At 41.8% G+C, this 26,514-nt stretch overlaps 2 protein-coding genes across 3 annotated transcripts in view; one reads left to right on the top strand and one right to left on the bottom strand.

The window, feature by feature from the left end:
• LOC306961724 (transcription initiation factor TFIID subunit 4) overlaps positions 1 to 26,413 on the bottom strand; it is a 52,423-nt gene extending 26,010 nt beyond the window's left edge. The window contains exons 1-13 of one of the 2 annotated variants that reach the window (XM_079554589.1): positions 25,026 to 26,413; positions 23,440 to 23,597; positions 18,913 to 19,047; positions 17,518 to 17,664; positions 17,035 to 17,157; positions 16,759 to 16,848; positions 15,423 to 15,632; positions 12,517 to 12,592; positions 11,475 to 11,589; positions 6,869 to 7,038; positions 5,224 to 5,354; positions 3,663 to 3,788; positions 1,710 to 1,766 (exon numbers count right to left, since the gene is read on the bottom strand). In XM_079554589.1, the coding sequence (XP_079410715.1) occupies positions 1,710 to 1,766; positions 3,663 to 3,788; positions 5,224 to 5,354; positions 6,869 to 7,038; positions 11,475 to 11,589; positions 12,517 to 12,592; positions 15,423 to 15,632; positions 16,759 to 16,848; positions 17,035 to 17,157; positions 17,518 to 17,664; positions 18,913 to 19,047; positions 23,440 to 23,597; positions 25,026 to 26,376 (2,889 nt within the window). In that variant the 5' untranslated portion in view covers positions 26,377 to 26,413. The remainder of the gene's footprint in view (positions 1 to 1,709; positions 1,767 to 3,662; positions 3,789 to 5,223; positions 5,355 to 6,868; positions 7,039 to 11,474; positions 11,590 to 12,516; positions 12,593 to 15,422; positions 15,633 to 16,758; positions 16,849 to 17,034; positions 17,158 to 17,517; positions 17,665 to 18,912; positions 19,048 to 23,439; positions 23,598 to 25,025) is intronic. The other variant, XM_079554590.1, reaches the window with a different exon arrangement.
• The window catches only part of ss18l2 (ss18, like 2), a 42,311-nt gene that overhangs the window by 9,856 nt on the left and 5,941 nt on the right, over positions 1 to 26,514 (top strand). The gene's annotated exons all lie outside the window — the stretch shown is intronic.

Raw genomic sequence — 26,514 nt, 5'->3', positions numbered from 1 at the left:
GAACCTATCGCGCTGCCTATTACGCGCCTTCATTTGCATATGTGGAGCTTATGGGTAGGCCAAGATCTACTGCGAATGTTCTTAACTGCTACAGAGCTCAATGTTGCTTAAAAGAGGTCCACAGACGAGGCAAAGCAAAGACATAGCGCTGCCAACACCTGGGGACAGGGAAGTCCACTTGTCACTTGAAGGTCGGTCAGAAGTTCAGCAAAATAGAAAAGCGATTTATTTTTTTAAGAGTAAAATTACGATACCGAGCCCTAACAACCATGAGCTGCATCAACATTTCTTAAGGCTTATGGCAGAGCATTTTGTCACTGCAGGGTCAAAGCATGTTGAAGAGAGTAAGGGTAAAGGGGTAAAAAGTGCAGGCCATCTCAACAAACTTTATTTGAATTGATTTGAGTTCTCCTTTTAAAGTCTGCCACACAGTAGTAACCATTTAAGCGTTTGAAGTTGCACATCAACAACAACAGGTGAATGGTGCTGCCTGTTTCTTCCTTCTGTTTGCGCCAACTCGGAAAGTTACATACTCTTGATCTCCGTTAGCAAGCCAAGCACTAACATCAGCCAGTGAAGTTTTTCTGGAGTAAACAAAGAAAAAAGAAATGCAAAGTTCTATTGTGACATAACTATGTTGTTTGCGTAAACAAGTCTAACCAACCACAAAAAGAAAATGGTCTACTTTTGAGTTCCACAGGGATTTTACTTTTGAAGTCCTCAACTTAGTATGACAGCACAGAGCATTGTACTGTCAACAAAGGCAAGTAAGTATAATGCGTTTTCATTTTCCAAACAGCAAGGGTCTATTGAACCACAGAAAACACTTTGTAGGGAAAAAATAGTCTATGGGGTAAATTACCTGTGCTCCCGACTGAGTTGGTATTGGTTGGTACAGAGTTTGCAACAAATGTGTTTGTCAAAATGTGAAAAACTACTATCTATCAGTTATTTTCTACATCTTATATTTGGCACTTGCTGCGTGGCAGGAACCAGTAAATAACATTTGGGATTAAAGTGGGGTAAGTTTTGAGCAAATGATCACGGCTGAACATTCGCAGAGGCAAGTGTATAAAAGGTGATGCTGATAATGAATAATAAATAAATATCTCAATATTTTTCTGAACTTTCTCAGTAACAATATCCCTGCGAAATATTTCCAACCCATCAGCAAAAAATTTGCACAGAAACGTCTTAAGTCACTGCATTGCTCAAAAAGAAAGTTGACACTTTTTTTATTGACAGTGCAGGAAAATAACTTATACCTTTTCTGAAAGTTTACACTTCAAACCATTCGTTCTTCTTTATTTTTAATTCATGCAGATTTTGGGTTAGTTTATTTTTTCCTCATTATTGTAATTATGTTGGAGATTATATATTACCGATGTCTATTCCCGAGACACCACTGACTGATCAATTCTCCTAAAGTCACCTAAAGAGCATTCACAACAAGTAACGCCCAATAATGTGTTGAAACCATCTTATTAACTTTTAAACTGCGAGTTAATTGTGAATAACATAAACACTTGGTTGTAACAGGAGGTGGGCACAAGCATCTCCATGCTCCAGCATCAATTGAGGGGAGTGATTACTCCAACTTTCCTTTTTTAATCCGATCTTAAATGGCATTACATATGTAGGGAGGCATGAAAAATTAATACACAGGAGTTGCGGAAATGTCAAGGGTAATGATCTCGGCAGCAGCTTACCTCCTTAGCTTTCTGTTTCAGTCGAGCTTGCTCTGGGTCCTCCTGCCTGGAGCGACTCTGTGGAGCAAAGGGAGGTGGGGGACACAGGTTAACAGCTGGTTTAAGGAGACCCCCTTCCTCACTATTCATCTGTTGCTGCTGCTGCAAAAATAGTGCAAAATGGGAACAGGATACCAAGGTGTCAAGGACATTGTATTTGAATTCAGAGAGGTGCAACGGAGCACCCCCTGGGGGGCTGTGGCCTTTAAACCCGCTCCAAATCCGGGTCTAAATAAGCCGCTGGAGGGGGATTCTAATCAAAAGAGGTTATTAAAAATTCTGCACAAGCCAGCACACACACACACACACACACACACATACACACACACGCGCACACACACACACACACACACACACACATCACACATATATAGGGCAAAGGAGAATGGCGAGAATGGGTGTCTGTCTATGTCGCATTGAGCCGCAGTGACTGGCCATTGCATTGTGTTTGTGCGTGTCCCAGGTGAAACAACACAGCATTTCTATTTTAATCCGCAACATCTAGGAGAATGTACTTGTTCCTGGGAATCCTTCACCACAGTCCAGTATCTGAAGGCTGTATCAAACCAGGCCCAACATTAACACATGTGCTATAGACGTTTCATAATGTAGTCAAATTCTTTCTCTTCACATGATCACATTTAATGGTTACAAAGATATCAGGCTGTCCACATACTGGTTGGTCTCTCAACCTAATGCGTTTGCCCTCCAGTAAACCAGAGCGTCTGCAAGAGTGAGTCATATTTGGATGACACAGAAGAGACCAGAAGAAGAGAGGACAAAGATGGGTTAACTTAGTGGCCTCTTATTAAGAGGTCGAATTAGCAGTAAGTGGTGAGGAGGGAGGTGCGTGTTATGGGGCAGCTACAGATGGACCGTTAACACAGAGCTTTTTTTTTTTTTACATCTACTCTGTCAGATGCAATTTTTACACTTTCTAAAGAGAGAACTTAAAAGTGTGGCTCTATTACCTGATGCTTCTCATTTTCAAACTGAGAAAGGATGTAGTGGTATAAAGGTCCTTTCCATAAAAGAGGGTATTTCAGTGGACTGTAAAGTCATCTCGGCCTGTTTCACTTGCAATCTACTGTCACATTTCACATTGTGGTTTTCTGATGAGAGAGTGATTTTCCTATTAGACAGGGCTATATAACTCTTCTTAAAGGAGATATTGGTAAGCCAGGAGGTTTGGCTGTTCATCAACTAGAAGATATTGTAATATCCTGCATGGCAGGTCCAGAGTGTAATAGTGCAATTAAGACAGTAAGGTGTGCTACAGCAAGGATTTTTCTCTAGGACATTGGCTCCATTCAAAATTAATTAAATTAACCTAGCGCTGTAATGTTGCACTGCAAGGCATTTTCACTTGCAAAAGATTTGAGGATCCCCCCAAATTTTAAGATGCTCTGACAAAAAATGGTTTAGAGTTGTAATCTGACTCAGATTGTTTATGTACATTCTGCTATACTTCTGAAAAGAATCAGAAATAGCTTTCTAAGAATCAATCAAAAACATGTATTATTATTCATTTCATTATTTATTGTCCATCTGTCGGACAAAGTTATACTTTTACTTTCATTTGCTGATTTTCAAATAAACCTCTCTTTCTTCCACTGCACTTGAGTTGTCAATGTTAACCCAATAACACAAGAATGCTTTGCAGTTTGGCAATAGCGTAGGGTCTGTGTGTGCACAGGACAGCCACCCTCTCCTCACTGTGTCAGGACAGAGAAGCCCGAGAGCCATCAGCCTGAGAGGACACGTGGAGGTCACTTCATCCACTGGTGTCACACTCTAATTCATCTGTCAGGGCTTAAGCAGGAGCAACATGCATACACAGGCCGCACATAGGCTGGTACACACACACCGTGGCACGGGAACAGTGCAGATGAAACATCTGAGTCCAAAACTTACTTTTGCAGCTTTCAACAGGATCTCTCGCTCCTGTTCGTCCTTCCTCTGCTTCTCCATTCTCTCCAGCTGCTCAAAGAACCGCAGCTGAGAGCGCGCATCTGCAGTCTGCTCATAGCACTCGTCATCCTGGGAAGAATACACCGAGAATTATGCATTTAATCCATTCATTTCAGCCCTAAAAGACCCAATCAACAAATACGCATTGCCTGAATCTACTCATGACTTGCGCCTTTTTGTTAAACAGACAATTATTAATATTAATAACATGAATAGAATGTAAAGCGGTATGCTAATTAGTATGATGAAAATGATATGCAAAATGACAATGGTAAAGATGTTTCTTTCATACTCGAAATCAGAAAATAGTACGGCCAATACGGGGGAAAAAACATAAAACAGAACGTATACAAAAAGTAATAAAACAGAAAAAAAAGTCAGAAGCCCAAGTGATTAAACCAACACCGCGAACTGAAATACCACAAGTATAAACACAGCAGCGCCCCTTTACAATGCTAACTTTTCCTATTCATTGGCAGAGCATATTCTTATTCATATGGTGCGCGCCTCCCACCTGGGAAATGGAAAGACAAGTCAAAACAACTTTTTTGGGTCATCAAAAGTTAATAGGATAATTGTTTGTTTCCACAGTTTCCGTGTGCGACTCCATCTATCCCCTCACACTTGATTTGGATATCACTGTCAGTGGGGCCTGTGTTCTTCTGTGAGTGCGCGAGGCTGGGTGGCACAGAGCACAAAGGCACATCAGAGGAGACACATCGCCAGCCCCCTCCCGCCCCCCTCGCCTCTCTCCCCCTCTCATCCAGCCACTAGTCTTTGTTGCAGCGCTGAGCCTGCACTCTGAGCTCCTGCCACCGCCGCCGCCGCTGCTGCCGCCGAAGCCCGGTTGCTCTTTAAGGCCGCTTTGTCTTTGCTTTCTCTCCTCGCCCTTTTTTTCTTTTCGCTGATGTCAACAGAGTGGCTTCATAGAGCTTTATGTTTCTCTCGCACACACACACCTCATTTATAAAACCACAAAAAAGCCAGAGAAGGAATGAAAAGCTTAAGCGCAAAACAAGATGAGGACAGCTCCGGCGCTGCGTTTTACCCTAATGTCAGGGAAAAAAAACACACTTTCAAAGTTTCCCCTCTGTTCTCGTCTCCATGCCCAGATTTGTGAGCTGAAGCGGAGGTAGTAGTGAGCTTGTTTACCGATTACATGGTTGTGTGGTTTTTACTATATGTGAAATGAAGACTAATATAAGAACCACGCACACAATGAGTGGATTTTTCAAACTGACAGGAAAGTTTTATATTTTGAAAACTTTAGGGCATAAACTCCTCACAAACTTCCATGCTGTGGTCAAATCAACGGTATGTAAATGCTGTAAATGTTCATAACCGAGGCAAATACTGTGGATGGTTTTGAGACAATATGAAACAATTAAGAGGAAAAAACAGGAGCAATACATAATTTTATTCAATGAAAATTAGCAAACTCATGCAAAGAATACAATGTAATAATGAGTATCTTGGTAATACTTTAAACCCGTGGTTGTCTTACCTTGCTGGAGTCAAGCCGATGCTGTGCAATGGTAGAAACCTTTTCGACCATGGTTCGAAGACGGGACTGCGTGGCATGTGAGATGAATGTTACGGTCTCCATTGGAACCTCAGTGACTCCGTATTTCTTGGCTGTAACAACAAATGGAACATATTGAATGAGCATTAATATTATACAGATGCCATTACATAATCTGTTATTGGCCTGGTGGCACTATGAGGTCAAAGGTGGAGTGAGAAGCTTGAGAACTGTCTGTATTTAATGCTATATATTCAGCTGTGCTCTGCAGATGCAGTGCTGAGCTCAAACTCTGCCTATGTTGTGGTTTCTGAGACTTGGGGCTTGAAGTCAGAGCAGCTTTACAAATGAACGCCCCTGCACTGGTTTAAGGATAAGCCTGAAGACATAAGAGAAAATAGGAAAAGGAGAGCACGGGTGTTTGTCCCAAGGGTAACGGGTGTTGAAAGAGACTCGGAGATTTACAGAGAGAAATGAAAGGGAATACAAAAATCAGCAACAAAATGAGATTAAATCAGAATGCAAATATGCAGGTGAAAATGAAGATTATGCAACTACGTTCAGCCATAATTTTAACTGCATTGTCTTTTTTGTGGGAGTGATGAGCACAGATACAAAGAACAGAGATTTTCAAAGTGGTGTATGATTTACCAAACAGAACCTATCTCACAAAGAGGAGCAGTGGACCTTCCTGATTGAATGGAGATGGCAGGCCTTGGGAGCCTCCCTTGGACTGCTGTCAGTTGCAAGTGTGGCTTGGCCAATCACTGACACAACAAAGCTGCATAAGTGCCACTTGCCCAGCAGGGGGCACCCTATCCTCCTGCCCTGTATCATGCTGAGTGCCTCCCTAAGGTCAGATTTATATTTTTAAACAAGCCTCTGCCTCAAGTTATGGGTAACAACCATGCCAGGAGTCCATGAAACAACACATGACCTCCGGGCCTCTGTGCCGCTGTAAAATTCTTTAATTGAGATAAAGCACGATGAGGGCGCTAGACTCCCCGTCACGTGGAATTACACTGTGTGTTGATCTGATGCGCAACAGCAAGATGCTAGGCAGTTTTATTTTGAGTAATAACGCTCATTACACATTTTCACAGGTTCCACAGTGCTGTGAGAGCCTAAAGTGTGTTTCAAGCAATAAAAGTTACTGCCTATGGCAATGGCAGTAATGAAGACACTATCATTTTCATGTGATACTGCAAGCAAACCTAAGACTATCTGCCGGTATTGATTAGCTCCTGAAATAGTGTATGATCAGAGTGAAGACCCGCTCAAAACAGAGGACTCTTACTGCCAAGTCTCATTCCACTAAATTCTGTTCCTTTGGACCAGAGGACAATCTGACAGCCAGCCTTCAAAAGATAAACCCATAAAGTATTTATGTATGTGCCTGGGGTCCAGTCAGTTCAGACAGCCACTGAAGAATTTATTAAAGAAGGTGAAAGAATTGTTAAGTGTATCAAATTTAAACCAAGGCCAAACAAAAAGCAGTAAAAGACTAAATCGAAAACTGTCTTTACTGATGGCACAATCAATGCACAAATGGGTTACAGGCACGGAAAACAGATTCTACAAGCAACAGTACTCACAGTACCTCAAGACGTTTATCCTGTACTTTTACCTGTTTCCAGAATGCGTTTATGGAGCAGGCTGGGGTGAAGGAAGGCCTCATCTTTACAGGAGCGGATCTGTGTTCCCACCAGCTCTGAGTTGGTAGCCAGAATCCGTGCGCTTTCCTCATTGAGGTTTACACCCGCCATGGAGGCCACATCATTGATGTCATCATCATCTCTGAAACAAGAGACGTTTAAAATTAGAGCAGAGCACTTTTCATCATTTTGTTTCTCGGGGAGCATGTGAATAAGGTTGAGTGACTATTGAGTTCAAACATAGTCCACAAAAACGAACCCTTTCTAAATAGAGTGTTGGTGGCACCCTTTATAAGGGTGACTAAATAGCACAAGGGATATTTCCACTTGGGAAGTTGTCTGTTGGGGCACACTGTCCTTGTGGTACTTTTTCACCAACCTTCCTCTGCAATATCATCACCACAGGAATACATTACTATCAGAGAACAAGATCTTTAGACTGTACAAATATAAGTCAAGACAGACAAATAAGAACTTTGAAATCGTTATAGAGAATTTCCATTATTTTATTAATTTTACATTTCATTGACTACGAAAAAGTTAAAAAAAATAGTGTGATAGTTTCTGCATTTTGAAAGTATCTTTGACCCCCCAGAACAAACACCGAGGGGTCCGGTATTGACGCAGGCTGGCTCAACCCCATGGTAATTTACAAACACAACATCATACTTGGAATGCGACAGTAGGCCTTATACAATCACTGTGGTGCTTTTGTGTTATTAGTGCTGGGTTCTTGGGGCAACATACCATCAGCCAACTCCACCCCGCTGAGGCCCTCGTTGCTTCTTGGCTGCATAGAGCCAATATGAAACTTGACACAGCGGTGGGAGGTTGACAAAGACAATTAAAGTTGCTCCCTCGAACTTCATACACCTCTGTTACTTTTTGCCTAATTCCGCCTCTACAGTGGAATAAACACACAAAGCAAGCGTGGATACACACAGCATAGCATTATGTCCTCTGCTGCGCCCCGGGCTGTGCAGCTTTCTTCCCCATGGATATCACATCCTCCTGAATAACATGACCTGTCCTAAAAAGAGATGTGCCCGAGGCCATGTTAGCTCAGGTAAAAAAAGACACACAACAACTTTCCCATCTCAAAGCTGTATATGATTACCAACTAACAAAAACCTTATCGTATTAGCAACATACTGACAGTAATTATGTATGTTTGGTTTTACAAGTTTAAGTATTATGTTGCCAAAAACAATACATAGCTAGAGCTTTGAAGAAACTAAGATATGAAAAGAGTTGGTTTGGGGATAAGAAGAGGTGGGTATATAAGATGTAAAACAGCATCATATTCTAGTAGTGCAGGAGTAACCTCGCTTTAAAGTGTTGCACTTCACCATCATAACATACAAAGAAATCTAAATAATGATGGTAACGCAAAACAATCTATAATAAATGAAATACCTAATTAAGACCCAGTGTTACATATAAATATAAAAACAACACCGGTATAATATTATGGGTGATAACATTTATCTAACATGATGGATGAGTTGTAGGTCTCTTTTTGATTGCCAAAGCTCAAAGCAAATGCGAATGCCATAGACAGGTCTGACATTAAAAGGAGGGAATGAGATATGAAATGCAGAATATTCCAGACTATACCTCTGCACTAATGGAGCAGAGATGTAATTAGCTTCCACAGGAGCTAAAGAGCAGCCTCTCAGTTATTGGTTCAGCTTTGCTCGAGGACATGGAGCCGGCGGTCACATGAATACATATGCATGTCGTTTCCATATCAAGCTTGTGTTTCAGCGAGGGCACGCCATGGGTGGTGGGAGCTTCTATGTGTGTTGTTGTGCGTAAAGTAGTATGTCCAGATCTTCTTTGCACCCCCAGCAATCCCCCACTACCCCACCCCCGTGAATAGGGGTCCGTGTGCCCAAGCAGGGGGCTCTCATTGATCCTAGTGACTAACTAGACTTTGGAGAGCTCTACACCTGAGGCGCTTAGAGCAGAGAGGCAAAAGTATTAAAAATCAAACTTAAACAATATTGCCAAATGAAGTGAAGTAGTTGAAGCAAGAAAATAAATGATTTCGCTATAAATTCCTACAACTCAATCAATCAAAGTTTATTTCTGTAGCACTTTACACACCTTGGCAGACCAAAGTGCTTTCCATAAAAACACAAAATAGAAAAACGTCAACTATCACTACTCCGACCACAGCGGCCGCGAGTACTGCTGCAACTATAGCTATCAGAAATATTATAGCATATCAGTTTGAAATTAAAAAGTCACAATCGTCTTATTACCCCAACTACGTAAATGAAAACAAAGCCAAAATAAAAATGTCCCTTAATAACAGATGAGACGACTACACTATGTAGTAAAGGCCTGTACTTGAAAAGCTTGGCAAGGTGTAATGAGCAAGATAAAATGCGGTTGGTCAAATGAAATACAAAACCTCTTTGATGTATTTGGAAAGACTTTATTTATGGTATTGGCAGCAATGCCATGAACATAATCTAATCTTGTGGCTGCTGCTTTTCCAAATCTTTGAGTCAACAGTTGGGAGGTCACTTTTAACGTTTAATCGAGTCAGAGTTATTTGTAAAGCCTTCTCTGCTAACTGGGCACACCACGTCAACTTGCAGAACAACAGGGCAGGTTGCCACAGAGACGGTTTGTAGTTGCTTTGTTGGTTGATGATGGAAAAGACCTGTTCCATTCTGTGTTGACGGTAATTTGAGATAAACATATTTGTTCCCCCTTTTAAAACAAGCATCTGTGTGTCTCTTCTCAGTGCAGCTACAGTATGTAACTGTTTATGCGGTTACGGGAGAGATGTGCGTCCAACATGTAGCGGGACATTGTTGGATTTGAGGAGCTGAGCTCGGAGGTTGGCAGGAGGCTGAGGGCCTGGGCTGGCTCGCCTGTGATTACAGCGGATGTTGAGTGTTTACAGAGGGCTGGCGAGGGGAGGAGGTGAGGCAGCACTAAGGCAGCTGCTTTCACTCTGTACTGTAAACTACACACAGCACACACAACACAGTGCTTACACAAGGGGCTGCAGTCGTACTGGATACCCCATAAGCCCCGCAGTGTATGTGTATGTACGTGTGTACGTGTGTGTGTGTGTGTGTGTGTGTTACAGCTGGCCTGCTGGGACCGGGGGCTCAGAGTGACAGCCTTAACACACGCCACTCACTTCATTCAAGCAGAGAGTAGGTGTGATCTGCCTCCAACAGTAAGTAAGTACTTGTGTCCTCACTCACAGGAAAAAAAAAAATATATATATAAGCAAATAAAAGATACATTCAAAGTTTCAAAGTTTGTATCAAGTTAGTCAAGTTATCTTTCAAAGTCAATTGCCTTAGGATGAAATACACGAACACTATTCAAAAACCTTACATAGAATGGAGGGCAACGTCTTAAAACCTTCTATCGGTTTATTTCTGCTTAACAAAGGTTTACATTTTACAGTACCTAAAGGGGCAGGTAGGGAGTCCAACGGCTAATGAATCTTCCATGTAGTATTAATGTTGCCTAACAATTAAAGTACCAAATAATAACTAATGAATATAAATAATATAATCAGGTTCAAGGGGAAGATCATTACACTCATTTATGACAATGCAGCTGTGTATTATATGACGACTGATGGAACCAGTGCATTTGTTTGGGATGGGCCATTGTGATAACCGCAGGGAGGAAAAGGTCGTCAGTAACAAGCGAGCTTGACAGCTTAATTACCAACAAAGCTAAAGATTTATTGGTTTATCAATCAGAGCCTTGGGCACTGCCTTTGCCCCCAGGAGATGGGAACCATTATCATGCACCCACTGCCCATGTGACCTAAACTCTTCTTCTGCGGTCACATCAGGCCAGGCCAAAACGACGGCTTCAATTATATGCAGCTGGACAAGAAAGTACAAACTGCCCAAGAAAGAGATAAGAGGGTCTGCAGATGGTATGATATTACAGTAAAACTAAAATTCTCACATTATAAATGTGTCATCCATCTAATTGGTACAAACATTGAGCATGTGAGAAATAAAGACTATTGAGCATGTGAGAAATAAAGAATATTCTCAGACAGATGGATGAACATAAATGCAGATACCACATTCCTACAGACATGGACCACATAGGCCAGGATGTGGGCGATGAACCTTTTATGTTTAGAGACAAAAGCCCAGCAGAAGCACAGACAAAACCAGAGAAATGGAGAGAGTGAGAGAGTAAAGCTGCAGGCTAAATACCGTATGTTTGACTCCACCAAAAGGTATTTTCAGACCCGCATCCAGAATTTCCAACCATCTGGACCCAATTAACTTATTTCTAAATCAAGATTTTGTTCATTAGTATTCGTGCGATGGGTAGTGACACTGATTCAAGAAGGGCAGTCATGGAGGTGATCAATAAGATGTCAGGTTTGTGGGCACAGACTCAAAGACCAGCCAGGTGGTCAGGAAGGCAAATGGAAAAAACTCAAAGCCCCCTTGCATAGCTGTAGCTGAGAGAGTAGCCTGTAGTCATGTAGTGGAGTTAAGTGAAATGCTGCCCCCATGTGACAGCTCCGAGGAACAACAGGATGTGAGCCTATGGTGAGACGAATTCTACCTGAAAGAGCCTCCTCCGGGGTCGTTGAGCTTGTTTTTTTGATTCCCAGCGATCTGAACAGCGAGGCCCATGGGACTTTTGCCAGCTTGTATGGCAGTTCCTTTCCCCATTGTGCCTGTTGAGCAAAGACACACAATGAAGAAAACCATCAACAGACGCGTAAAGGAGAAATAATATGGACGTGTCCCATTTTATCTGCATCAAACATCAGTCTGCCGAACGACTACCTTGAACTGAGTTTGTCTTCCTCACAGGGGAGGACAGAGGGGCTGGGGGAGGGGGGCTGTTGCACTCCCCAGGTTGGTGTGGAGAGCATCGTTCTGTCAATATCACTGCACTTCAGCGGCACTCCTTACACTCCTAAACTGCATCCTGCTCCCAGACATGATTTCCAGAGAGGCACAGGGACTGCCAGAGTGAATTTAAACTTGATTTTTAACAGGCATGTTCCTCGCCAACAGGCATAAAACGTATTTTTAGAACTATGTCCGCATTCCAATTTGTGGGCATAAAACAACCTACAGATCTTGCACTTCAGGCAGTCTTGAGGATGGGGGCAGATCAAATTTGTATGCGTCTCCGATCGTGCGCATGTACATAAACACATGAGGAAAATCAGGAATTGGCGCACACAGCACCTGAGAGCACCTCTTTCTCTCTTTGGGGAGCGTGGCGTTTGCGTTGTGTTGGGGCGATATTTGCAGGCTTCTGTGGGAAGACTGTTTGTGAATCAGAGTGAGTAAGCCGCGGCACAAATGTTTGAGAAGGCTTTATAAGCAGGCAGGAAAAACACCTGTTATAGTCTCTGTGGTTCCTATCTGTTTACACATCTCATAGCCTACTGGAAGAAGTTCACATGAGCTTATTCCACAGGAAGCTAAGGCTGCGTTTGGCAAGGCTCTCTTGAAAAGTGTTTAAGTGTGCCATATGCGAGTCATTGTGTTTAGATTTTTAGTTACACAATAGGTGAAATGTAGGCGTTTTTAACAATCAACGTGAGAATGTTGTAGATCAGTCTTGTGAAGTGAAACAAATGGCCTACCTTGTGCTCTGACAGACTGCGTAATCACCACTGGCATGCGCACTTGACCACCAACTGCACCAGTTGTCTTGATGCCCTAATTGAAAAAATGTGCCCATGAATATCTCTACAATTCAGAAGAAGCAACAAAAACAAAGAACTATACTTCATTTCAAGTCTCGTCCTAAACTTTAGAGACAGGCTGGCAAAAGGCAGTTTGTTAAAGCTTTTACTTAGTATGTAAAAATACATTTTGCATTTTGCAATCCATTTCATTTTACTTCTTTATAGGTAAACTGAAATAGGCAGAGATAGAAAGAATAGTAGGTGAAGGAGTATAGGAATGGGAGGGTTGTGTTGGTCTGTAAGAGCTTCTTCCACTTTCTTTTCAGCCACTGGCTCAACCTCAGGCTTAGTCATCCATTGATACCAGTTTGCTTCATGCTGCATATTTTTTAGCCTTGTTTTCTTTTCCCTGACACATGCTATATTACTGTTCAAGCTACTGAACAAGACACAGGCCATTTGTCCCAGAGATGCACTCCAGGGCCTTAGGAGAGCAGAAAGATTTAAAAAAAAAAAATAAACACACACACACACACACACATTCAGTTGTAAACGCAGAGATAGCAAACACCACCTTCCCGAAGAGCTGAGGTATAGTTTGGGACAAAACCAGGGAACAAATACTTTAATATTTCATTATAGAAATATAAAGGTTCATGACAACATGTTCAAACCTGTGATAACATGGATGAACAAAACTGTTTATTTGTTTGATATCTGTAGGACATTTAAGTCTACAAACTATTATTTTTTGTTTACTGAAGATATTACAGTAGATGGAGACCAATACTTTTTAGACTACTGCCATTGCAGGGTTTATACAAGCAGAATGTCACAAACACAGAAAAAATCTGCGCACATTCCATTTCTTAAATTTGCAAACATATTATCAAACAGAGAAAAGAGAAATGGGCAAAACAGGCAACTTTAAAGCAAAAAAAAAATTGGTCAATTTCAGCCAAAATTGCAATTGAATACTGGTATGTTTTAAACGTAAAAATATATATATATATATATATTTATTTATTTTTTATGCGTTTTTTTCATTGGTCAGCCAACTTTGGATGTGCCATCTACCCGGCTCTTGTTCAATGTCATAATCTTCCAATAAATGTACATTTAATGCCAATTTCAATCGAAATAAAATGCTTTTTAATGACATTTAAGGCCTTGATTTTGGCTAAACCAATTTAATGACTTTTAATGCCCCACAGAAACCCTGCATTGGACTTCAAGAAGTTCAAGCATAGGTTGTTATTTTCTTCAAGATGGCCATCTTACTAAATGAGATGCATTGGAATGCTTTAGGGCAGCCATTTCCAAAGTCTGGAGCGTTGCGGCCCCTTTTCTGATGCAAAAATTGCATGAGGGGCCCCAATAACATATATTTACTCTACTCAAAAGAATTTGTAATGTTTTCCAGCTTAAAACTGCATATAAAACAACGGAAATTAATTCTTGTTGGCCAAACACTCATTTGAAGCAGTACATTTTAATAAATACTGTGAATACAAATTTCCTTTCAAACTAAGTATTATTCAGGGCTCCTGTTTTGTAGATAAGCTTTGAGCCCCCCCAGCAGTTCCTCTGAGGCCCTGGACCCCACTTTAGGAACCACTGCTTTAGGGCTACTGCACATGATTAGGCTATTCACCTTTTTCCGGACGTTCCCGTGGGTGCCGCCAATTAATTGGCCCCCATTCCACTTGCATTAGTTTACATAGGACTGCAGACGTCTAGAGAAAATCATATATACACGGACACAAAGCCGTTTTCAAGCCGCCCACAGAAACTGTGCAGTGTTGAAAATTGGACATTTTACACAAATCAATCTATTGTACGTCAGATTTTAATAGTAATAGTAATTTCATGTCATTTAATTTGGGTAAAAACAACTAAAACTGCCCCTAAATAATGGCCCGACATGAGCCGATCTTAATGACATCAGCTGCTTTGGAGGTTTAAACATTTCAGCAAATAAAATTAATAACAATAGCTGTCCGACCACCAGGACATGACATTCGTAGGAGGGGGGCTGTTGTTTTAAGCTCTTAAGAAGGATACAGGCTGGATATACAAGATTATTCAAACATGCATGAATGAAACAAAACACACCTTAGGACATATTTTCACGAGGAAATAAACATTTCATGGTTAAAAGCTCAAAAGGGTTAGTTTAGCATAAAGGAACATCCCTTTAAGTAAACTAAATGACATACGTCCTCAAAATTCACACGATTCCAAGCAGTTGGGTATAACAAGTGAAATTTCTTTGCCTAATACCACATGCTGTCTGGTATCATGATGCAGTTGTGCTCAGGGCAATCATTTAATGTAATGCTGTGTGCAGTGGCTTACGTTTATGTTGGTATGTGTACTAGAGCAATGGTGGGAGAGTGAGAGAAGCCAGGAGCATGTTGGACATACACTGCGGCCGCCACATTGCTTTAAAATGACCCGGGGCTGACCTAGTTACCTCGCTTCACCCTTTTCAGTGTTAGCGGGTGAAGCGAGGCTAAGGAGAAAGTGATGCGTCTCTAGATACAGTGAGAGGAATTGCAAACAGTGAAAGAAGGAAATGGAGAGACATTAAAGAAAGAAACAGAAGAGCAAAGTAACTTTGAGGCTCACAGAAACTCTGGTCTGACTGACCTCACTTCAGCCATCCAGACACTAACACTAACTGGTCAGATTGATTAAATGTGCACACACTGCACTCGTCAAAGGAGATGTTACTACACACAGCAGGTTAGGCGGCCTGGTAGTTTTGTATTTCCATACTGAAAACGTAATTTAACATAATTAACATTGGTAGAATACTGCTGTCATATGGTAACTTTACCAATAAGACACATACATACCACTGCAGTTGTATGGCCAAGCGTCCCAGCAGGGAGTGTGTTGGCACCAACAGTGGCAGTGACACTATTGGGGTGGCGTATGCGGACAGATGGACCAGTCACAATGGCAGGGGGCACACCGCCGGGCAATGGTTTGACTCCCTGCTGAGGTGGCTGGGTCAGGGACTGCTGACTATTCAGCAAAGACAGCCTTAGGGCAGGCAGGCTTTTCTGTCAATGAGAAGGGTGACATTAGAGTTTACTTCAAAATTAAATTCATAAATTGCGGACACACATTTTACATGTGTAAATGCACAAAATTACAAAACAAAAAATGACACAAAAATGACAACTGTACACCATAGTTTTGACATGTATAGGCATCACTAAATGCCTTGTTTCCAGGGTTTTCATATTACTCAACTGTTCTAAACAGTTGAGTGAAGTGTTCTTCAGTGAGTATCCGACCTAACTTTGCATGACAACATGTGTTTGTAGAAATTAGACAAGCTGGTCGACCAGCCGTTTTGATGTGACAGTCATCACGGTTGGCTGAAGAAACCTGCTGGCTACTGTTAGGGCCAGCTGCAGGGCCACTGTCACACCCTGTCAGTCAGGCCCAGGGATATGTGCAGAGAGTGAGTGTCCTTACAACTATAGTGCAAAGAAAAGCCTTACTTTAAAACTGTCACATCAAAACAAAATTATAAAGCAAGTTACAGAAGTTAAGTCAAACTGTGGTTTGCATTAGAACAGTAGTTCCCAAACTTTTTGCATTCATGCACACCCACAGGCCTTGGATAACCAGCCACATACCCCCGACTCTGACTGCGAATGCAGCACACATAAAAGAAAAATAAGCTATTTTACTATTAAGTATGTATTTCACATTTTGAACATTTAGACTTGCGTGGAAGAACCACAAAATAACACATTGTCCAATACAGACAATATCTTGAATTTTTTTTTTTTTTTGGTCATATAATCATCATATTGTCGTAAAAGTCTCAAAAATAATCAAATTTTAAGTAGGTTATTTTAATGAAACTTTATTCACGTTCCCCGTGAGTTATTCTGCGTAGCCTTAGGGATACTCGAACTGGAGTTCAGTAACTACTGCATTAGAATATTGAACATTGCTGTAGCCAACACACTGTAAGCTGGGTTTCCAGTATTGATTGAACAGCAGACACAGAATTCTGTTATACTAAAAAAATATACATACACTGTGTTTATAAAATACTTCAGATACATTATCAAAATTCATAAACTGTATAGTAATAGAGATCATTAGAATTTGTCTGAGTGGCAGAAAGCTAGTGAGGTGAAGAGCGATGTTTAAGAGAGATGTTTCCACCTTAAGAAAGGGCACCAGGTAAGGCTGTGGTGATGATTTCAACTCAGTCTGGAGGCGGCTGGTGAATTCCTCAGGCTCAATCTTAGCATCCTGTCCGTGAAAGAGACACAGAGGCATTATGTTACAGTTTAATTATACACCAATGTGATAGCAGTTCTGAAGAGAAAAAGACTGTGTCCGTTTTTTTAGATTAACCAGGAAAAGATTTATGCTGCCATCTGAAGGACAGACTTCGCTAATACAGTATCCCGTATTTATTATATTACATGGACTCACCAGAAGGTCCTGAACCAGAGCTTTGACGTTCTTAGATGTCTCGGGGGACGGGGAGTTGTGAGATGCAAGTTTGATCAGTGTAGCCAGAAAATTCTTACACTTCTTCACATTCTCTTGCATCTCCTAACAAGGAAGAAATAAAACAATGAAATCAACATCATACATCATGGTGCACACAAGTCACTGTGACTCAAACAAAATAATCACAGCGCATATCAAAACAAAGATGGCAAAACCCATCTTATAGAAGGAGTGACAGGTCTGCATGTGTCACTGAATGTGGGCTGCATGTCCGTAGGATGCTGTGTATGTGTGAATGTAAGAGAGGGAGCGTGCATGGACAAGTGTGAGACTCCATTGCCAGCTGTGAGAGTCTGTGAGATCAGAGTTATGTCTGTGACGCAGCCAGCCTGCTGGCAGCTTTGACAGCGCTTACACCTCGAGGCCGGAGTGAGCGGAGAGGCAATGCAGCAGAGAACAGACCTGGGACACGACAGGTGCTCCGGGTGTGGCGGCGATGCCCGTCTGAGCTGGCTGCACTGGCTGAGAAGCAGCCTGGGATGGGGCCTGGGGGGCCACAACCACAGGGGTCTGCTGCGAAGTCGTCACAGTCACTGCCACAGGGCCCTTCTGAAAGAGTCCAGAGAGACAGAGATAAACAGGACATGACGGGCTGCTCGCAGCAAGGCCACAGAGAACAGGAGGCAGGCGCCACAGCGTTCCTGTCACATCTGGTGTCCTGACTTCAGCGGACATCACTTTACAGACAAGAACGAAGAAGGGGCTAGTGGCTGAGAAAGACAGCAGACTTTCAGAAACATCTTCAAGATGTGTTGTGGTCAATATCGACTAAAATAAAAAAAAAATTTAAAGAAATGAAATACGCCTTTTGAATTACTGCAATGCCTTCAACAGGCTCAAATGTCATCACCTTTTTCAAAATCTCTCAGGGTCTGTTCACACTTGACAATAAGGTTAATTATCTGCACAAGTCTTCATATATGTGTGAATGGAGCAAAATGACCAAACATGGCAAAAAAGTTACACGGGAGTTGGGACAATGTTTGACAAATGAACACAAATGAACAAGAAAAACATTTATCACTGAGATTATTGATTTGGAACCACCTTGTTTGTTATTTCTTACGTTTTATAAATTCAACTGCAACTTTATGTCGTAAAAATGGTTTTAATCATATTAGTTCTTGAGTATCCTGTCAAGCATGGTTAGGGAATGTCAGTTAAAGGTCAAAGTCCTGACCTAAATCCTATTGAAAATCTGTGGAAAGATCTGAAAACTGCTGTTCACAAACGCTCTCCTTCTAATGTGACAGAGCTTGAGTTGCTTTGTAAAGAGGAATGGGCTAAAATGTCAGTCTCTACATGTGCAAATCTTGTAGAGTCAAACCCCAAAAGACTTGCTGCTGTTATTGCAGTAAAAGGGGGTTCCACAAAGTATTCATTCATGGTGTATGAATACTTATGCACGCCCCACTTTTCACTTTTCTATTTTTGGGAAAATAACAGAATCATGTATCATTTTGCTTTCACTTCACAGCTGTCTGTTACTTGTGTGTGAACATTCAGTAAAAAAATCAAAATAAAATCTTTACGTTTAGGGTTGTAAACATGACAAAATGTGCAAAAGTTCAAGGTGTATGAATACTTTCGAGAGGCACTGTACATAAAGTATTATAAAAAGCTGGAAATACAGCTAGTTCCTTCAAAATCCCCCCTTAGGATATAACAACTGGCATTTCCAGGAAGTGATGCCGAAGAAAATCGACCTGCTACTAAGCAAACTATGTAGTTCTCACATATCTGCAAATAAGAAAGTATGGTAGAACCGAAAGGAAGCAAACAGAAAGAATATCTCACAGGGCGCAGTGCAGGACAGGAAGAAGAGGAGGAAGACGAGGGGGTCTGGGCAGGACTGGATGAAGGAGGACAGGGAGAAGGGGCCGTCTTGGCTGGGGTCAAAGCACACTGTCTGGTCTGAGAGGTCACAGGAGACTGCAGGAGAGCAACACACACAGGCACACACCCACACACGCACACCAGACAAACAGAACAAACAAAAAACAAAGGTGGACACAGAGCAAAAGGTTACAGTGAAACAAAAGTATTGGGACATTTTTAGTTAAAAAAAAATCTAATCAAACTGTGTTAGACAAACATTATAATGCTCTGGATCTTAACATTTGAGAAAACATTGACATATTACTGCAAATGTTCTGTAATACATGTGATTGACACGGATAGCAGGTTTGTAACACTGAACCACTGAGACAGGATATTTAGTTAAGATTAAGATACTTTAGTGGATGCAGTAAGGAAAGTCAGTCTCAGCATTTGACCCATCCCTAAAGCCACTGGCAGGAGCAGAGGGAGCCGCTGTAGGCAGGCACCTGGGGACCGGTCTCCATATGCGGAGCCAGAATCACCTAGCTGGAGGAGTAAGCTAGGAGTACGATTTTAGTGGTAAGGGAAACTGAAGTACCCGGAGAAAACCTCCACACAGAAAGGCCACGTCCGGCCAGGACTTTCTAGCTGTGAAGTGCGAGTGCTACGGTGGGCGCACCCTTCGAGATCGGGTGAGGAGCTCAGTTACCCGAGAGGAGCTCGGAGTAGAGTCGCTGCTCCTTCGCGTCGAAAGGAGCCAGCTGAGGTGGCTCGGGCATCTGTTTCGGATGCCTCCTGGTCGCCTCCCGCGGGAGGTGTCCCAGGCATGTCCTAGTGGGACAAGGCCTCGTGGAAGACCCAGGACACGGTGGTGGGACTCTGTCTCCGAGCTGGCCTGGTGTCGCCTCGGGGTCCCCCCAGAACAGCTGGAGGAGGTGTGTGTGGACCGGGAAGTTTGGGCATCTCTGCTGAGACTGCTGCCCCCGCGACCCGGCCCGCGAAGAAAATGGATGGATGGATGGATAATATAATTATATTCTATCAAGGTCCACAGCTTCATGGATCCATATGAACAAGGACAGTGAACTTAAACTATATGAGCCTCTTTCAAAAGTGACTTTGGATGTTTTTATGTATTTAGTCCCTTCTTTAATTACATTTTTTTGTGTCTACTTTTAATTCAGTCAACAAAAATATAATTTTGACTAAAATAATGATCATCACCATCATGATTATCATCAGCTGATTTATATTGGAAATGACAACATTTGACATTTCAAACTGTTTTTTTATTGCAGAGCTCAAACTACCCCAATTATGCTGAACAAGTCTTTATGCCCCTTCCAGGGGGAACATGTCACTTTAAAAATCAGCACAATCAATAGCACAATCTTTTCAAATCTTCCTCCAGAAAGACTGCACCATAAGCTGGATATGTCAATATGGATGGGGCAATTTGCAGCATTGCACATGTGTCTTCAAAAATAAGGTACAAAAACACTTACAAACATTTTTTTGTTTAATATGGGAATAGGGAAAATGTCTTATATTAAAATAAGATAAAGGCTTTTCATTGAGACACACTGAAAATAATAGAAATAGAATAGAATAGAAATTCAAACATGAAAATGCCATATACAGTCAATTTTCCCAAAATGAATAAAACCATCAGGTAATGTGAAGGGACAAACATTTAGGCTAACACTGACTATTTAATCTGAATACTTCTTATCTCAAACATTCTTCTTGTATCAAACTGTTTGGCATGCTGGGGGGAAAGGAGCATATTTTTGATTGTAATATCTTGGAAACATAAAGGGGTAGAACGTGGTGAAGGCTGCATGGAAAAAGAAACGGTCAAAGCACACAGCACATGATTGACTTGGTCTTGCACATGAACCGCAAGGAGAAAAACTTGAATAAGAGATGGGAGGAGGACCCTACATTTAAAGTTTTTGTAGCATTTAAAAAAATGTTCACTTGGGACTTGGGGGAAGAGAGGGAAGGATGAGAAAAGGGGTTGGTGGAGGTGGTACAGACGAGGTTGGAAGATGTTTAGAGCCACTGGGTGCATCCCACCGTCAGCTATGCCTCCCTCTGGCTCCTGCACTATGTGTCTCACATACACACTGTGGAGAACCAAAGCCTTGTTAGATTTTTAAAATAATCAGGCAGTTGGATGATGAATGATTTAACAGGTATGGAAGGAAGGAAGCTCAGGATGCCTTCCGTTTCTCCCCTCAGGGTCATGGGAAGAGTGACAGGCCGACAGAGGCACTGAGCTCTGGGAATAAACACTATTCCCTTTCATTTCCCTGCTACTGTTTTTCCTGTCGAGATGGCATCGCCGCAACCCGCTAATTTGTCATCAGTGTGACTGTGAAAGGCAATGACAATCTGTGACTCTTTTTTTTTTTTCAGAGGGGCTTTGCTATAGGATTGATACCGGATAGCAAGCTAACCTAAATACCCTCAACCTGTATTCAACTTCTGACTTCTTATTTACTGTAAGGATGTTCCAAAGTGGGAAAGTCGTCAACAGCTTATAGCCAACAGTAACATTAATATTGTAATGTTAACGTCACTAAAATACAAGTGACATATAAAATATAGGACTGGGCACCGTCACCTATACTAAAATATTTGAAAACAGTGCAATACTGTTAATTTATTTCATAAAAGACAATTTCCTTTACATTTGCCTGACCCTATCAGACCTTGGAAGCTAAGCAGGGAAGGGCCTGGTCGGTACTTGAATGGGAGACCGTTTGGTAACACCAGGAAGCCTGGATGAATGTAGTGAGTGAGTCGTTGGTGGTGGTCGGGGGGCCGATGGCACAGACTGATTGCCTCGCTTCCGTCCGTCTACCCCAGGGCAGCTGTGGCTACAATAGAAGCTTACCACCAAGTATTGAGTGAATGAATAATGCAATGTAAAGCATCTTTGAGTGTCCAGAAAAGAGCTATATAAAACCGATGCATTATTATTATTATTATTATTATTATTATCATATATTTGAGCTGAAACAACCAAGGAACTTCCTTTAATTCTGGACCCAATAGGAATCAAAACTTGGTCTCTAATGTTTTTTCGATACTTTTATAGCTTCTTTTTCCCCTGATACCACACTGGTAAAGTTTAACGGTACCCAGCCCTTTTAAAACATACCTACAACAATTGTCAGTTCCATTCAATATGGTCATTTATTAAAAAAAGCAAAGGAAGAATAAAATTATGTATTGATTTGTTTATTTGATCGGGACAGTGCGTTAATGTTAATGAACACAAGTGAGACTCATGCATGACATTATATATGTGCTAATTTCCACAAACACGCTCATTCATCCTGACCTATTGCACATGTTTTAAGTCATAGGAGAAAATGGAACATTCAGAGAAAAGTTTTGCAAGCACTGGGAGAACTCTACACATCAAACCCAGGACCTTCTTGCTAACCGCTGTGCCACTGTGCGTTTACTTTGATTAAACCAAACCAAACTCACTGTGAGGTAAGTGGTGGTGCTGTGACCTAAGCGCAGTAAAGTAATAGAGTAATAGAGAATAGATTGCCGCCATCTAGTGTCATCTTTTGGTCTTTGCAGTAAATTAAAATATTGAAACTGTTTCTAATGGAATTTGAATATTGTTTGCATTAAAACCAGATGACCCTTGTTTTAATATGCAAACACAATCATTTATTTCTTGGTTACTTTGAACCAATTTTAGCTTAATGAATAACGCACAGGTGATGATACACGGATCAATAATTTAGTGTCCTTTAAAAATTTCATAAGTGAGACCCCAAAGTGATTAAGGAGCAATGAGATTCACCTTAAAATGTCTCAAACATAACTGACCATAAAACATTCACTTGCTTTTTAATCAAATGATTTACAATGATAATATGATTGTAAAGGGGAGTAAAAATCTACAATAATACGTTCAAAGTCAGATTATGATTACGTAAAATGTGTGGTTAAAGAAGATAAACTTAAAGGGACTATAAGGAGTTTAAAAATGTTCAAATTAAGTATTTTCCTCCCCTTACATGTTCCAGCCATGTCATAATGTGTAGAATGAGCTCAGACCTGTTCACCACAACTGCCTCTAAAATCCTCTATGGTCACTCAAAAATGTGTCACTTCGGCCCGAATTGCCGTCATGCACGAGCTTAATATAGAAGGTGCAGTTACACATGTGGCCTGAGGTGGCAGTAGTGAGTATAAAATGGCGAACTTGCTTCCAGTCCCTTTAAATAGCAGAAAACATAGATGGTGATTGTTAGTCTGGAGCCTTGTTTTAGGTCCGGTTTGATGAAAATAGAAGAAAAAAAAATAGAAAAGAGTGAAAGGTTTTTCAATTATTGAGAGAAGCAGGTATTAGTAAAAACGCAGTAACAATCGTAACCCACACTTACACTTGTACTTCTTATGTTAAGTAGCTCAATCTTAATGTCGTCACCAAGACACCAAGGGGCCCCCCCCACACACAGGGGTTCTTACCTGTGGAGTGGTGACTCTAAAGGCTGCCCCAGTGGTCGGAGTGGCCGGTCGCGGGTTGTTGTTTTGGGCCTGAGCTTGAGCTTGAGCTTGGGCTTGGGCTAAAGCCTGCTGAGGGACCATCACGAGCTGGCCGAGTTCTGTGCGGACCAACACCATTCCTGGAGATTCACAAAAGACATGAATAAGAGTTTCTTTCCAAGAGCAAGCTTGAACTCAAAGCACTTTCTTTTTTTTTTTTTTTATCGCACGGTGGATATATTCTTAAATTCTGGAACATATGATTCATTTAATCATGACATGGACTATTTTCTGTTTGATAAATTTACATTAGTTAAAAACAATAATAAAACAATCATCCTTGATGCCATTGGTTCCCTAACATATGACAGAACCTCAGTCAGGTGTTTTCGTCATAATTTGTCATCATTTTCCAATTCGTTCCTACAAACATTTTTTGTTATATTCATATTCATTGCCTGATAAAAAGGCTGATATCCCTGGAACCGAAAGACTTCCCATGTTTTGCACTGGAAAGAGCTCAGTCAAAGCTTTAAAAAGAGCTCTCATCCAACTTCCGAAGCCTGAGGGGAGCAGAGAAACACCCAATGAAAACCAGTCATAAGCTTGTACTCCTATTGTACATATATTTTAAGTTGCAGACTTTTGCATATAAATTTGGAACCAGATACTTACCCTTTTTTGTTTACTGATTTTTGTCTTTCAAACAAGCTCCTTCTGAAGTGCCCTGAATAAATCAGCCCTATGCTCCTCAAACAGCGCCCCCTGCTGTCACAGCTCAACACTGACAGGTTTAAAAGCATCTTACACAGAATTAAAGACATCTTAAAATATTGACCAAAAACATCAGTGGTGCATTTTGGCTGCGGCCTTATCGACAAACCCATATCGGTCGACCTCTATTAGATATATTTATATACTATATACTATATTCTATGATTGAAACTTCATCCTTCATCAGTATCGATATTGGATTTTCGTGCAATAATCAACAATGGTGCGATAATGACACAGTAATAGACAAGACCTGACTATGTTGCCTTAATGGTCTAAAATGTTATATCAATAGAACAGATACAAATAATAGAAATAATAATAATAATAATAATAATCTATAAATGTTAAACCTGATCAATATTTCCCTTTCAATAGGCCAACATTATGCACTTTTTTAAAAAATATTTTCATCATACATCTTTACGACAAAATTATTGGACCTTCCTTTGTATGTGCTGACAGAGAAGACGTTGAGCTTTGTGACAGTTTTTGTTTTATGTGTGAAGGCCTATTAATTACAGAGATGTCGACCACAAACGGCCGTAAAGTCGAAATAAATGTTGACAGTTACCATAGTTACCATCATAGAATTCTTAGCTTCCCACAACCACAGCTTTAAACTTTTTTACAATGCTGAAATGATCAACTCTGGAGCGTTTCCTTCATGTTAAAATGGCACTTTTTTGGGGGGGGGGGGGGAAAGTTGGACACTCCAATAATATTAAACTTTAATAACAATAAATAATCGTCGTCATCATCAACCCAATTCATCTTGATCGTATAAACCTTACCGGGCGGGATGGTGAACCCAGGGGGCAGCTGTATTGTTTGTTGTTGGGGCGGTCTGACTATCAACTGAGGGGTTACTATCCTTTGAGCTGCGGGGACTCCAGGACGGGGCAGTGCAGAGGTGACCACAGCTGCTGATGGAGAGGGAGCTGCTGGTCTAGCCATACTAACGGTAGTAGCTGTAGTGACGGCTGCTGATGAGCCCGTCCCACACGCGGACGACGGCGCCGCCACTGAAACGCCAGTGGGAGCAAGTGTGGCCGAGCTCAGAGGTTGATTGGCGGCTGTGGTGGTAGTGGTGGTAGTAGTGGCGGTGGTGGTTGTAGCTGCTGCTGTGGTTGTTGTTGTTGTGGGTGTGGCACTACAAGAGGTTGAAGAGTTCATGTTTGTAGTGATAGTAGTCTGACTTGGCAATTCTGATTTAGAGAGGGGAACGTCAACATAGGGGGAACTTGAGTCTACGACCTCTTTAGTGTGAGTTTCTGTGGAGTTGACAGGTCCAATGCGAGCACCCCGATCTACCAAAGCAGATACACTAGTCCCGTTCTGGGCTATGCTTGCTACAATGTGATTAGGTAGTCTCTGGAGAGAAATAGTAGGAGTGCCCCGGTCTAGAGTAATGGCAGATTGATGTGCAGACAGGGTAAACGTGGAAGTGTTTACAGAAGATGACACAGTCCTGGGTGAGTTAGGAGCCGCACTGTTGTCTTCTGACACTGGAGACTCCACAGCTGTAGTAGTGTTGTTGTTGTTGTTGCTCCTCCTCGTCGTTACCGCCGCTCCGTTCAAAGTCTTTACCCGGGCACCGACGCTCCTCCGCAGGGTCGATGAGCGCTTTCTCGGTGATATCGCTCCTGTCGAGGTTTCGCACGGACTGGGAGAGGCCTTGTGGCTCCGGCTCCCCGCGGTGCTGATGCTGACTGTAGATGTCAAAGTTGTCACGCCAGATCCAGCCAGTGTTGTGATGGATGCTCCATGTGATTGTTGGCTGCAGATAGTGGCGTTTGCAGAGGCAGGTGGAGTAGTGGATGGCTGTGCACAGTCCGAGGAAGATGTTATAGGTTTGTCTGGGCTCGCGCTTTTACAATTTGTATCCTGGTGCATCTCAGGTTTATTACGGCGTCCTTGTTGTTGTTGTTCCAGTGTTGTGGTGCCTCTTGAAGCTGGTAGCGTTTTCCCCAAGTGATGGTTAGCATGTGGCACTGAGCCAGCGACTCCGCTTTCGTCCGCTTTACCCGCTTGGTTGCTTTGGCCTGCAAGCTGTGACTCCAGCGAACCTACTAGATCACTCACAGCTTTTTCATCCACCTCTGAAAAGAGCATATCTTCCAGGGGGTCGGAGGCGCCCGCCATCTCTGCTCACAGATAGCTGTTGTATTTTTCATGGCGCATGCGTGTTGCCAGGCATTGTGGGAATGACTTTTACGTCATTACATAAAGGGAGCACAGATCTTTCTGACCACTGTAACTATGTAATTATTACATAACTTC

The sequence above is a fragment of the Gobius niger genome, assembly GCF_951799975.1.
Source record: "Gobius niger genome assembly, chromosome: 4".
NCBI classification, from domain to species: Eukaryota; Metazoa; Chordata; class Actinopteri; order Gobiiformes; family Gobiidae; genus Gobius; species Gobius niger.
Note: the sequence above shows the minus strand (reverse complement) of the source record. Positions and strands in the feature narration are given on the sequence as shown.